Below are 13,701 nucleotides of genomic sequence, written 5' to 3'. Positions count from 1 at the left end.
TGTGAATGCATTACAATCTACGTAAAATGATTACTCTTTCTGCAGGAGGTTTGAAAGGTTTAGTGATTATTTATAGTGGTATATATGTAAGTGTAGAGAGAGGTACAGGATGGAGTATACAAAAAAATAAATGCTTGGTTCTTGTATTCATTATTCAACTTTGTCCTCACTCAGGAGTAGCCATAACTCTCACCCCTTTTGATATACAACAAAAATGCAAGAGTTTCCTAAAGTTTTTTTCCCACAAACATAAGAAAATAAATATTTTGCAGTAGTAGTAGTAAGAAATTTTTATTGGTACAGTTCCTTAAACAGAGTAAATAATGCTTGATAAATTAAGTTTTCATTAGGTACAGCGTATACACCAGAGTTACCCTGGAAGTCTTGATCTTGCTTGTTCGCAGATCTTCGAATAAAGCAGGAGCCAGTTCGAATAAAGCAGGAGTTGACCGATCGGGAGAGGGCGGAGAAATTGGCGGAGAGATTGTCGAGGCGGGATGATGACGTTTATCCCGGAGGACGGGGGTTTGACGCGGGCTCGTACAGACCGAACTCGGATCTGTCGCACGGGGCACAGCTGGGTCCGACGATGGTGCCGATGCCGGCGGCTCATCCGCCGACTCCCGATCAGAGTCCCGCCGCGCCGCCCACGCCCGCTATGTGGAACACGAAGATCAACAAAGCTAGCACTGTCTCTACTGTCGACGGCGGTGAGTACCATGTTTTTGCATCGCGAGATATCGCACCGTACTTGCGTGACTGCGACTTTATTACAATTTGACGGAAATGTAATTCGGCCGACGCGACGTTGCGCGTATGAAATATTGACACGCAACTTGCAATTGCAGTCTCGCGCAAAGTAATTTTGCCCTGCACCCAACTCGTGCGATAGTATCTTAAATATGTCGTTTACGAAAGATCGAGTCGTGTTGAGCCGGGCAGTAACGTTAGATCGCGGAACCGTGGCGGGTAACAGATAACGCGACGCAGCTAAGTCTATTGACACGTGAAGTCAAGAATGAGAGGTGTACCAAGTGAACGGGCCCGGATCGAGTAAAACCTTGCACAGGTTTATTGAACCTCGCGCGTTCGTGCCACGTGTATTTTGATTCGTCGCCAAAATATACAGCGTGAATGCACGAATAATGAATTTTCTTACACGTGCTACGGCTGTTTCGGAAAATTAGATTTCACGTCTTAAAACGTGCGCGACATTTGGTCGGCAAGTGTTTTTAATTGAGCGGCGTATTGCTCAACGTTCTCTCAGACAGTGAAGCATTCTAGATTCGATAGACTTTTATCTGGTCCAACGTGCCGCGTAGAAGGCCTTCTGGCTCCGGAGTTACAAAATGCACGAGCGTTGCATCATCGGCTGCACGTGGGGCCTGACCGCGGATGTTGCAACTGCCGCGTTCCTCTCATCCTTGTACCATTCTCCCACCGCCCCTCCCCGAGTCATCTCGGGCGGCTAGAGATAAAACGGTGCATCGTAAAAAGAAGCTCGCTGCGCGTTGTAAGGCGCCGCCTGATACTCTCTGAACTGTCCCGCTCTTACGAATCTTTCAACGGATTCGAAATGAATTAAAATCCTTCTTCTCTCAATTAAATTTCTTGATTCTTTCAAAGGGGGATGGAAAAATCGATTCCAGATTGATCAAAGAATTTTTAGCCGAGAGATAATGCGATTTTCGGGACGGTTTTCGTGTAGATCTTTTTTCGTCCACGTGTATACGTCAGTATCTCCGCTTCGGCGACGCTCTAACGTACAGAAAGAGAGAGCGACGACGCCGTACGTGGACGTATACCTGGATTTACCGAGTCTCCCCGTCCGTGCCCCGGGACAGGGTGATGCCTTACGACTTGCCGCCTTCACGGTGTGAACAAAGTGTACAAAGAGGATGCAGGCGACGGTGCAGCCACTGGGAACATCTTTTGCTCCGGCGAGCAAATCACCGAGCGTGATGCTACGACGACGCCACGTGAAACAGACGCGACAGGTGCCGGCCACCAACACCGACGCGATTTGACGTTGGTGCCGACGTCGGCGTCGCGGCGACCGTGTGTCACCGCGGATGACACCCCGTCCATTTTTAATCACCGCTCGCTCACCCGCCGCAAAGAAAGTAACGAAGCGTCAACTAATGCAACGGTTATTGACATTAAGCCCGTAGAGGAGAAAGGGTAAAGAAACGGGAAGGACGCGGGGAAGGCGATCCGTGCATGTTAAACGTGCTCAAGGAAGAGTGAAAGAAACCCACCGATAGGCAGAGGAGCTATTTATTAGTGTACCAAAGTTCGGGGCGTCCATGCGGTCGTCTCGAGAGCCTTTCTTTGCACTTTCAGCTACGTTACTCGAAAATTTTCAAAGATACTCGGAACGTATAAAAAAAAAAATCAGATTACCATCGTTGCGCCGTGAACGCGACGCTGAGATGAGATGACATTGAAACAAAAGAATTTTGTTGCCGCTCTTAAATTATTCAAAAGACTGCACGGACAAAGACACGGAGACTCAGTGAACTCTTTGAAGAGACAAATTATAAAAAAAAAAGTAGGTGAAACAGTGGGGACACTTTATTGCGTTAATGTAGGTGTGACCGTGGCAAGAGTGGCTCCCTTTGAAGCTCTCGTCTCTGTGCGAAGGAATGCGGCGCGAGAACCCCGCGGTGAGAAAAATCGTGACCGTCGCATTGTTGAATTATTCTATCGGGAGTACAGTTATACTCACCGAGAGTTAGTCGTTGAAGCGATACTTTTTTTTTGTTAGATCTCTCTGTGCGAAGACTCGTTAGAAGCCGCGACCGCTACGCCGCGCCGCCCGTTCCGATCATCGCCTTGGAGTTTATGTGGCATCATGGTGCTATTTCGCAAGCTATTTCGCAAGGAAAAAACTAACCCGTGAGGCGTCTCGTGTGTCCATAAGATTTGAATTTTATGGAACCTTTTCAAGCGGCCCCGAATTAGAGTCACTTTTTATTGCTTTTTGTCCACGAAATAGCGTCTTCTTAATCTTCTCGTACGTATTGTTGTTACATGACTGTTCACATTACACGGTTTTGTTGAAGTATCTAAAAATTTAGCTAGACACAGATATAAAAATAATTTTAACAGACCATTGAAATAATTATGAAGGACGTTCAAGCATGATGAGCAGTGTTGTAAAACGATTTAAAATTTTATCAACCGGTTTGAGCATTTCTACATGATTATAATTTTGACATAAATTAATGATTCGGCATGAAAAGCGTGTAATCGCCGAGAATAAAAACCTTTGATGAAGTTCGAAATAGTAGATACTTGGATCATTTCAAGAAAATACAAAGAGGCTACTTTTACATTCCTTTTGTAAGTCGCGTGACTGTCGATTTTTACCGCTGATTACATTCTGAAGAACGATTGCATACCAACAAATGAAAGTTATAGCTTTCTTATATATCAGATCATTGAAATGAAGCTACAGGGCTTCGAAAACCTTTTTCTAACGTTCTGTAGTACTTTCTCTTAAATTCCAGAATGCTATTTCTTCCGGCTTTCTATTACGAACTTTGTAAAATAACCGATAAAATATTTCATGGTCGTTTTATATGGAAAAAAATTGATCTATAAGGTTTGTATCTTTGTGGAAAAAAATTTTTTAATTTATTATGATTATGAAGTAAAAAGAGTCATTAATTACCACGGAAAAAAATAGCTGTCGTAACTAAAAACCGCATATGATAATTAAATTACGTTGTAATATATGGACAGCTAATATCTGATCTGTGATTTTATTTAAAAGAGTTTAGCTGCCTGACACACGAATTTAGCTGCAGAAAATATTTGCTATGTCCAAAATATGCTTTGTAGCTAAAAGTTATTCTAGGTAATTACATTAATTAGCTACCAAGTGTATTACCTAGGTATTACTGACATATCGGTTAGTTCAGATAACTATTTTTATGTTGTATACGATGTAATTCTGATAGGCATGCATGTTTTGCTACTTTACTAATGTATTAGGATCAACAACTCAAATCGTATTGCTGTAGTTTATAAATTTATAGTTACGATAGCCTTAGCAAGTCATGGTTAGCTACAACAGCGAACATTTTTCTTTCTGTGCGAATGTCACATTTATTCAGTGCGAAAGACATACAACGACATGATTCGATAACATGCCTCATAGAATATTTGCCATCATTTCATTCTCCTCGATCGTTCTGTTCTCGCTTGCAACGATAACGGTATTTATATTTCTTATATAAAGCTTATTTTTCGCTTATTTATATTTCTATCATAGTCAGCTTGTAATTTATGCAGCTATGGTACACCAAATACAGCCACTAATTCGGGGATCGCTCGCGAGCAGTAAAAAAAGAAAACGGAGAAATAGTTGTTCAATGTACGAAATAACGCGGAAAGTGAAAGCGCTCTCTTGAGGGAGAGGGGGGGGAGGGGACTAACGCGTCTCTCGCTCAATTTGTTCTGTCAAAGCGGAGAATACTCGATGTTGCTTAATCCGCTCTCTCGCTACCTGTGCCTTTTGCAAACGGAGACGATGACACGCGAGAGAACTCGCGTCCCTCGCTCGTCTAATTCGCCCCGCTGAATTATGAATGAAGGCTTCGTGCGAGGGAGGAAAGGAGGATAGGGGTAGTGCAGTTGCATCGGACACGTGCGAGGTTCACACACAGGTGCATGTCGTCGCCGACCGGCCCTCGTCTTCCCTCGGCCGATTATTTCTTCTTTCATTCCCTCCCTCCCTCCCTCCTTATCCACTTCCTCTCTTTTTTTTCTAACTCTCCTTGCAGGAGGACCTTGCAACCCTTCTGCAATTTCGCGCGCGTGTCTCGTAAAAGTTTCAGCCAGCCGTACAACGAACTTTGGCGAGGAAGCTCGTGTAGTACAAGCGGCGACTTGCTTAAACATTAATTCGTCATTTCCGAGTATTAATTCCACGTGTGCCATCGCGGCAATGCCGTGCCTACGACGATGTTTGGCTGGACGACGATCTCGCATCGCCGTGGCAAGCACGAAAAGTTTTGTTTGCCGGGGGCAAACGCTGTCAGCGATTGCGAGGAGTCACGAGATTATAGAAATCACTAGTATCAACGTGAGCGGAGGGATATTTTCTTTTCCCAACGGAAGACTATGTTGTATTAATGCAGTTTATGTAGAAACGCATCATCCGATATTTCTCGCCGAATCGCGAGGCTCTCGTGATACTCGCGAGCACAAATAACTCTCTAACGTTTCCTTTTCGCAAAATTCCAAAGATATTTACAAAAGTTTTCGTATAACGAATTTTGACAGTAGCCTATTATCATGGCTACATTGAATAATTTTTCGACACTCTTCCCGTTTCGTATGCACGCGAGTTGCCATTATATGCCATTTAAAAAGAGAGGCCGCTCATTCGGCTGACAGGTTCTTAGAAGCGATTAGGCATAATTCAGCCTTACCGCGGCAGTTTACTGTCGCCATCACGAGACCTTTCATCGCCGAAAATCGTTGCACAAGAGGAATGCGAGACCTTCGCTCGTTACGTTGCGGCAATGCGTCGAAAGTCGTGCAACCGTACCAGCTTTCCTTCCTACGCAGCTATGTCGATTAAACGCTCGTGTCTGTTACGTCAGGACCTTGGAACAGTGTAAAATTAAATGCACGTCCTATTTTTATACCCGCAACTCGTAACAGGGATTAGTCAACGCGGTGTATCGGTGAATATATTATTCCGCACGCATGGTGCGCCCCCGTTATCATTATTATCGCGGAGTAATTCCAATTCTGACTTTCGTACGATCTTTGACTTAAAATAGATTTTCATTTTTATTCGCGATGCAAACTCCGAAATCGAGTCGATCAACCGGCCCTTTGTGCACGACGATAAAAGTAGCTATTTTCGAGACGTGAGAAAATAGCGGGTTCTCTCCGAAGACAAGGCAGCAGATCCCTCGTGAGTTATGGGTTTAGGCTGTTTGGACGTTCCCCGGGAGAGGATGCGAAAGGCTGGCTGCTATGTGTGTCATGGCCAGGCGCGGTGTTTTAGAAAGAGAGTTAGAACAGCATGAGTCGACCGTTCTACTCGCTGCAAATTATCTTCGTAGAAGAAAACGTTCGTTTCACGCGGTGCCCGGTTAGGCTTCCCAAAGTCCTTCCCCTTTCGCGTTTTTACGTGAAAGACAGAGACGTGGCGTCGCGTCGCGTCGCGTCGTGTGTCACGAGCGAAAAATCGCGGACTTTGGATTTAGTACACGCGCGAGAAATTTGTACAGAAAAACGCGGAGGAAGTCCTCTCGCGCGCTCAAGTCCACGATCGACACTCGTGAATATTATGGCGTAGCGTTTGACAGGAGTGCGACCAGAAAACGGCATGACAGACATCCCCACACATTACGTATATATGTAGTTAGTATTGATCGATCGGGGGAGGGAGGCGGTAGTATGCGGTAGTAGAATCGCAGTAACCCGAATTAGAAGCCGGCCTGTCTAACTACGGCCTAAAATTGTTCGATTACTCCGTAGATTGAAATTATTATCTGCCCTTCGTAGCGGCGGCCATTTATTCGACAAATAAGCCGTATCTCACTCCACGCAACGGTAATAATGGTGCAGTTATCGTGTAGTTGTCGAGGAAACGGGAGGCGAATTCCATGTATTTGAACGGTAATCTTCATCCAGAGCCGCGCTAGATCGGTTTATCGATCGAAGAGTACAATATCAAAATTTGCGGATTAATTTTATGAGTCAGCTCGCGAGAAACGCTCGAATGTTAGATTAGCGAAATATAACAGCTTTCGGAGACGTGGTTTATTATTTGCAGCAACATCATTTAACAGGTACAATGTGTATTTTCGTTTTGGCGACTATCGAATAACAGCATTATATATTATATATCTAAACGCGCATTACAGCTAATCAGGAAATCGGAACGAATTATGCCATGCGAAAACGGGCCTTATCAGCGATGTCGTAACGATTGCAACGATTGCACGTACGCGCTTCTCAGTAGGTCGATGCGCAGAAAAGGTGGCGAGGCGGAGGGAGACGTGGGGGGTGAGAGAGATACGATCGCTCGTGGCTGGCCTGTGATAACGCCCAATCTTGATGTCGCCCACACACGAATGGCGTATGACGAGCGCTTCGCGTTTTCGTGGGGCCAAGCACGAAAACTCCTCGACTGCACGTATTGTTTCGTCACGCGCGTATATACATGTACATGTAAATCGTACACACATAGCGCGCTGTTAACCGTTAGACCACCGGATACGATAGAAAGAAGGAGAGAACGAAAAAAAGCGAGAGAGAGAGAGAGAGAGAGAGAGAGAGAGAAAGAGAGAGTCCGCGGGCACATACAACGTTGAATTCAGGTCACGAAATAATTCATGATAAGACCAGCACCCGCTCGTACGAGCGAACTGATAAAGGAAGCATGGAACGCAATCGAGAAAAAAAAATACACATACATAGAAAAAGACACGCGCTCGTTTTCTCGTGAAGGTCTTGTTGTTTTTCGTGAGAGCACGCGCGCGCGAGAGACACCGCGCTTTGACGTAACGCGGATGTGTGTGCGTACGAGCATATGGATATGCATTATTGAGCAGAATAATGAACATCAACGGCGTACATGATAGACGTGGAATCATTGATAAACGCCACGCCGCTAACCAAGATTATTTATAATATATGCGATGGGGCCGAAACGACGTAGTTACGATTTAACTCGGAAAGATTACAACTAAATAAGTTAAGAAAATAATTTAGGAATGGTGATGAGCAACGATTTTCGAAGGCCGGACTCTTTGAAACGGCGCGACGACGAGTTCACACCAGAAATTAAACGCACCTCTACGCTTCCCGATAATTGACAAAACGATTTTGAGACGTTAACGTATGGCTCGAAAATTTTGTCTAAAATTTCGTTGAGAGACACGCACTTTGCACCGGAGGATACGTTCAATTAAAGCAGAGAATTTACTCGTGCTCATGCTTTTAAGCTCACGGTATGTGACAATGGATTACATTTGCATAACGTGCTCGTAGTTCGCATACATATTCGTATGTTTAATGATTGTGACTAACGTGTGTGTAATTATACATATCGCAGCCATTTTCGATGGAACATTAGAAATTATTCAATTATTCATTGTACACTGAAATGTAGAAATATTTTATAAAGATATCGATTATAATAACGGTAGAGGAAAACTATAACTATCTCTTCCGTGTTGGTCATTATTTTTCTTTCAATAATTTTTTATTACACTGAGAAAAAAAATATCTTAAAACTAAAAAATTTTACCTAACATAACAGAATTACTTACTCAGCGAGTTCTAATAGTTTATTTACTTGTAGTTAAATTATAAATTTCTCAATTCAAATATTAACATAAAATTAAGAAATAATCTTTAATCAAGTATTTTTTTTTTCTTGCAATTCAGAAAATGTTTGTATCTTTTAATCTAAAAAAAACAATTTAATTAAGTTTAATAATATTATTAGCTTATTTGTAAAATCATTATTTCAATGTGAAAAATGTAAAAATACAAACTAATGTATTTACGATATGTCTATTTACTTAAAAGTAAATGTTTTTACTTGCAGAACAAACAAATGATACGATTTTAAGAAAATGTACTTTTTTCATTCAAACAAATTTTTCTCTCATGATATTAATTTAATTATTTTAACTTTTGAATTTATTTGTCGAATTTATCTTTTTCAGTCGTTGTAATTACCTTTAATTTACGATTTTTCTTCGTTTGGTCATGCGTGTTTGTATTATATGAGACTGGATTCGCGGAAACCCGGACAAAGCCCCGTCGATAGTCGCGGCCATAAATTTTTCATTCATTTTCATTAACCATCGCCCACCTTTGGAGGGTCGAATTTTTTTGCGGGTATGCGCGCGACGCATTTTTTCCATGCTTCCTCCATGCGGACACGGACAAAATAGCCGGACTGTAGCCCCCGTCCGAAAGCCCCCCCCCCTACCCTTAGGTAAGCTTTATTACCATACTCCCCGCGCCGGCAAGTTCGAATAAAACAACGTGCGCGTTGGTCCTGCGAACCGGCGCGCGGCGTTACCCTCCACCCACGCACAATGTGCGTAACCCTATCTTCGCTGGATATCCTCTGTTCTTCGTCGTTCCCTTCCCGGTCCAGGTTTTCCTAAATACAAAGGACAAACACTGCCCGGTCGCGAGCGGGCGCGTCTCTTTTCTCTGTCTTTCTTATCGTCGCTGCATCATGCGTGAGAAGAGGGGACCACAACTCGAGAGACCGGTATACAGAATGGGCCAGGTCTCACGCGTGTATGCGCGCACGCACGAGAGGCATTATGTATTCGTTAAAAATGAACTACCTGCCTCAACAATATTCCTTTTGCAATTAATTTTCGCTCCGTCTTAGATAAATCTTCCGACAGAAAAAACGTTCGTCGAAAAAGTGGATGTGGAATATCCGGTTGAGGGAGTCCGCCGGAAAGCGGCCGAAATTCGTGCGATGCGTAACGCGCTAATGGCACCGTTTCGGTGCACAGGCATAGAAATTAGGCCCGCGACGCACGCTCACGCGCCTCATGCGTGTTGCACGACGCACCGCATGCGCTGCGTCATTGCGTGAGGTTTGCGACGCGCACGCGGGATAGCGCCAGCTGCTCGACGCCCAGGCGCGTATATTTTCGTGGTAGGGGAGACGGGGGTGGATCGCCAAGTTGAGCGTGGTTGAGCGGGCGTTCAGGCGTGGGTGCAAATTTACTGCAGCACTACCACCACTAACGTGTCTCGTGAATTCGTTCAACGAATTCGTCGTAGCCGATTATTACACCGTCACAGTGGTGCCATACATGTAAATCGTGGAAAGAGTTATATAACTTGTCAATTGTGCAATGTTTGTCCAGAATATTATTTCAATATATACCATAATTTCATACATATTTACAATATAGATAATAATTTAAAAATAAAGATTTACATATATAAGATGAGGAAATAATATCGGATGAGTAAAAACATTTTAAAAATGCAACATTTGAAAAAAAAGTTTTATACTATTACAATTGTATGAAGGGGATAAATAATGATAAAGTTAATTTTTGAAAAAATCAATTTTTTCAAATTTTTAACTATTCAAGTTCCTATGTTATGCATCTATCTTGTAATCGTAATCGCAGCAAGTCGCAATTGAAACTGATCGAATATGATAATACTGCATAATCTTTAAATTTAAATCGAATTTTAATTGTATGGAAATGTAGATAAATTTACAGTTTTAAACAAAGATAAAAATTTATAGTCGTGCTTTTTTCGAACGTGCTGCTTTTTTTTCTAATCGACGCACTCTCCGCTCCGCTGTGCTTATTCTGCATTTTAATTCAAATCTATAAGTACTCGTTCAATACTTTCTCCTATCTTACTGCGTTGTAATCTAATTTAATTTTTTGTAATTACACGCGCAATAATTTTTCTCGAATTTTCGAGAAATTTATTTTTTTTTGTTCATTCCTTCGTCTTATCTCTCTTGTATATTGTTTTTATCTTCTTTCTAATCTCGCGAAAATCTATCTTATTATTTATGCGGCTTTGACTTTAATTATCCCTGTTTATTTTTCCGTTTTTATCTATAAATTAATAACGTAAATTTATAATATTTCTTACACGAACAATGAACCAAGCTAGTGCTACCATAAAATCCTCCTCTTTTGCTTTGTTTCGTACCGCTGCACGGAGGTTCGTTTCATCGTCCTCATTTTCATATGAAATATTAATATTTCTTTTTTACTTTCTTTACTTTCTCCTTTATATCGTTACTATTGTTTTTATTCTGTTCATATGAGTCTTACAACAGCAGTCTTGTAGATGCCTCGCCTTTTGCTTCACTGATACCCTTGTATTATATCTAACTACTTTTTTGTCTTCTCTATCATCAAAGTGTAGTACAACAGTAATAAAAATATTAACAATAATAATAATAATGTCGATTTGGATATAATTTAAGTAAACGGGCATTGTGTTCATTTTCATCAATGTAGATTAATTTTGATCTAATTTCAACTTACTTTGATTTTTTTTAGATTTTAAAAATTAAACGAAGATATAAAGAAAAGATTGAACCGAGATCAAAGTTTCACAAAAATCTGCGGTACACATTAAAAAAATGATGATGTTTATATAATTTTCACAATGTTAATGAATGTATATATAAATAACAAACTTAGTGAATATTATAAAAAAAAGAACACTAAATGGTGTTAAAACCATATCATTTTACATTCATATTTTTTAAAGTTTTTTTATCATTCATTTATGAGACACTAATCATTTTCGGTATCGAACGAAATCGTAATCAATTTTGCGAGAATAAAATTGTTTTCTCAACAGAATACGAAATTTACTATTATCAGGAGGGAGCAGAAATATGATAGTTATTCTTACCACTTTACGCATGTGCGGAATGTGCACGTTGCTATCACGAGGAGGGCCGATGGATGCCCTCGAAGGTATCCGCATTTTCAGGAATTCGCGTTTTCCGCTCCATTATAGCGTAGGGCGCCGAGCATCCCTCGCGCCGAGCCTACCGTGCGTACCAATCAATAACGAATGCGTGCGTGCGTGAGTGCGTGAGTGCGTGCGTGCATGTACGGGACTGCGTGTATGCGCGCGTACAACTATGTGTGCGTGCACGTGCCGCCAAAACTTTCGTCGACTTTGCGTGCTTCGGAAGCATCCGTAGCGTCGAATGCGCGCGCGCGTACACACGTACGCGGAGAAGCGTGTATACGCGTGTATATGATTATACGTGTGACACCGCGCGACATCCGACGTCCTCGTGAGCGCGGTAATCGCACGTCACGTTGGAAAATTATGTCTACACTATTTTCATCGCGGACACGCAGACGTTCGGAGACACGCAGCTTTTTCAGAACGCCCGCGCGTCTAGGAAGTGACGAGCTTTTGTGGGAGTGGGCGGACGTAATCCAAAAATTGTGTTTTTGCATCGATCGTGCAACAGTTTAGAAAATAGTGCAACAATATTATTATATATTTAACAATCGTTTAACTCTCGTTATTCTTAATGTCGTCGAGTGTAAAGATAAAGATTAAATTCAATACAAATTTGTAAATTTATTTATTAAAAAGTAAATTTTGATAATTAGTTCTCTCATTATTTTTACTCTGTTTTGTACACAAAGATAAAAATTTAATTTAAATTTAATTTAATATAAAATTTAATTTAATTTAATTTAACTTAGCTTTAAAAAATTAAATTTTGTACATAAAGATAAAAATTAAATTTAATGAAAATTTGAATTTATTTATTAAAAAGATAAATTTGTCAATTTTCAGAAAATTAGTTATTTGCAATATTGCACTTTGTACCAATATTGTCAATATCATCTCGTTACGTCGATGCATCGCAATTCCAAGAAGGATCCATTCTTCAGATTATTCCGCCTGCTAGTAGAAGCGGATTCTTGTGGTCAGCCAAGTTTCCTGCGAAGATTATTCTTCCGATGAAACGCATACATAAAATTTTTTTCTTTACAACTCAGTTTCTAAGATTAGAAATCTTGGTTTTAATCCTGTGCACTTTGATAATTAACGTGCCTTGTACCAATGTATAATAGGCTAAGGTGCATAATCGAGGCCTTTCCTCGAATTCCTTCTGATTCTTAACAATTTTCGAGCCCTAGCGGCTCGGCTCGTTTCGCCGGGTACATGGCCGAAGTATTTTAGAATTTCAACAAGCTAACTCGCGCTGTTCATGGCCCTGAGGAGGTCAGGAAGACCTTCGTCAACTCCCTGTCCAGCAGCGTCGTTTACTCGGTGTCCTCTATATTTCGAAAACGGAAAGCGGTATATTCTGACATGCTTTAACGAGCCTTGACGATCGACCTTCTATCATACGCTTGACCTTCATCGCTTTAACAGTGATAACACGGAACTCCCTCGTTATTATAACGAAAGTTATACTTGTATCGTCGTGTCCATGAATTTTATCCGGAAGGTACGATCTTTATTCGCGATGGAATTCCAAAGTCGCTACCGATAGGGGTCGATACTCGATCGTAGGTACACGGTATCTGCAACCATAAGGATATCGGATAAGGATTCAAGGAAGCCCGGGAAGTGGACTGTTGTGCGGGTTATGGTTCATTCCGGTCTTCGAGGGGTTAAAAAAAGGGAGAGGGTGTGCGCCCGTACCGCCATCCCTTGCAAAATCGACCGGCGGGTGCCAAGCCGGGATGGGAATAGCGCGGGAGGCCTGGGCTCTCCCTTGATTTCGGGTTGCAACGTTGCCTGACATTGATTTTCCTCCGCCTCGTCCTCCTCTATCTTCTCTCTCCATTTTGGCCCTTGGCCTTTTCTCTCTCTCTCTCTCTCTCTCTCTCTCTCTCTCTCTCTTGCTCTCCAGCTATCCTCTTCGCACTTATCGCGCCGCGGTCTCTCTTATCCTTCCGATTCGTCCGTCCCTTTGTCCCTCCTTCTCCCCTCTTCTATCCGTTCTCCTCTTCCTCATCTTCTTCCTCTCCCGTTCGGAGCGAATGCTCGCCCGAGCGGCGACCAATTTGGCGCCACCGAACGAAATGTGTCAAGGCCTGGAGAGATCCACAGCGCCACACAGCGCTCTCACATACGCACACGCACATGCAACGTCCTATTCTTTCTCTGCATAATCTCCCCCCGACGTTTTTAACTTTTCGCAGGGTGGACGCTCGG

The 13,701-nt window shown here is 42.2% G+C and overlaps 1 protein-coding gene across 5 annotated transcripts in view; it reads left to right on the top strand.

Moving 5' to 3' along the window:
- Positions 1–13,701, top strand: part of LOC105200918 (zinc finger protein chinmo) — a 65,389-nt gene that overhangs the window by 39,009 nt on the left and 12,679 nt on the right. For all 5 annotated transcript variants that reach the window (XM_026130061.2, XM_026130060.2, XM_039446005.1 and 2 more), the window contains one exon: positions 405–710. In XM_026130061.2, the coding sequence (XP_025985846.1) occupies positions 405–710 (306 nt within the window). The remainder of the gene's footprint in view (positions 1–404; positions 711–13,701) is intronic.

Source organism: Solenopsis invicta, chromosome 2 (assembly GCF_016802725.1).
Source record: "Solenopsis invicta isolate M01_SB chromosome 2, UNIL_Sinv_3.0, whole genome shotgun sequence".
In the NCBI taxonomy this organism is placed as follows: Eukaryota; Metazoa; Arthropoda; class Insecta; order Hymenoptera; family Formicidae; genus Solenopsis; species Solenopsis invicta.
The sequence above is the reverse complement of the archived record's forward strand: the minus strand, read 5'-3'. Positions and strand labels throughout refer to the sequence as shown.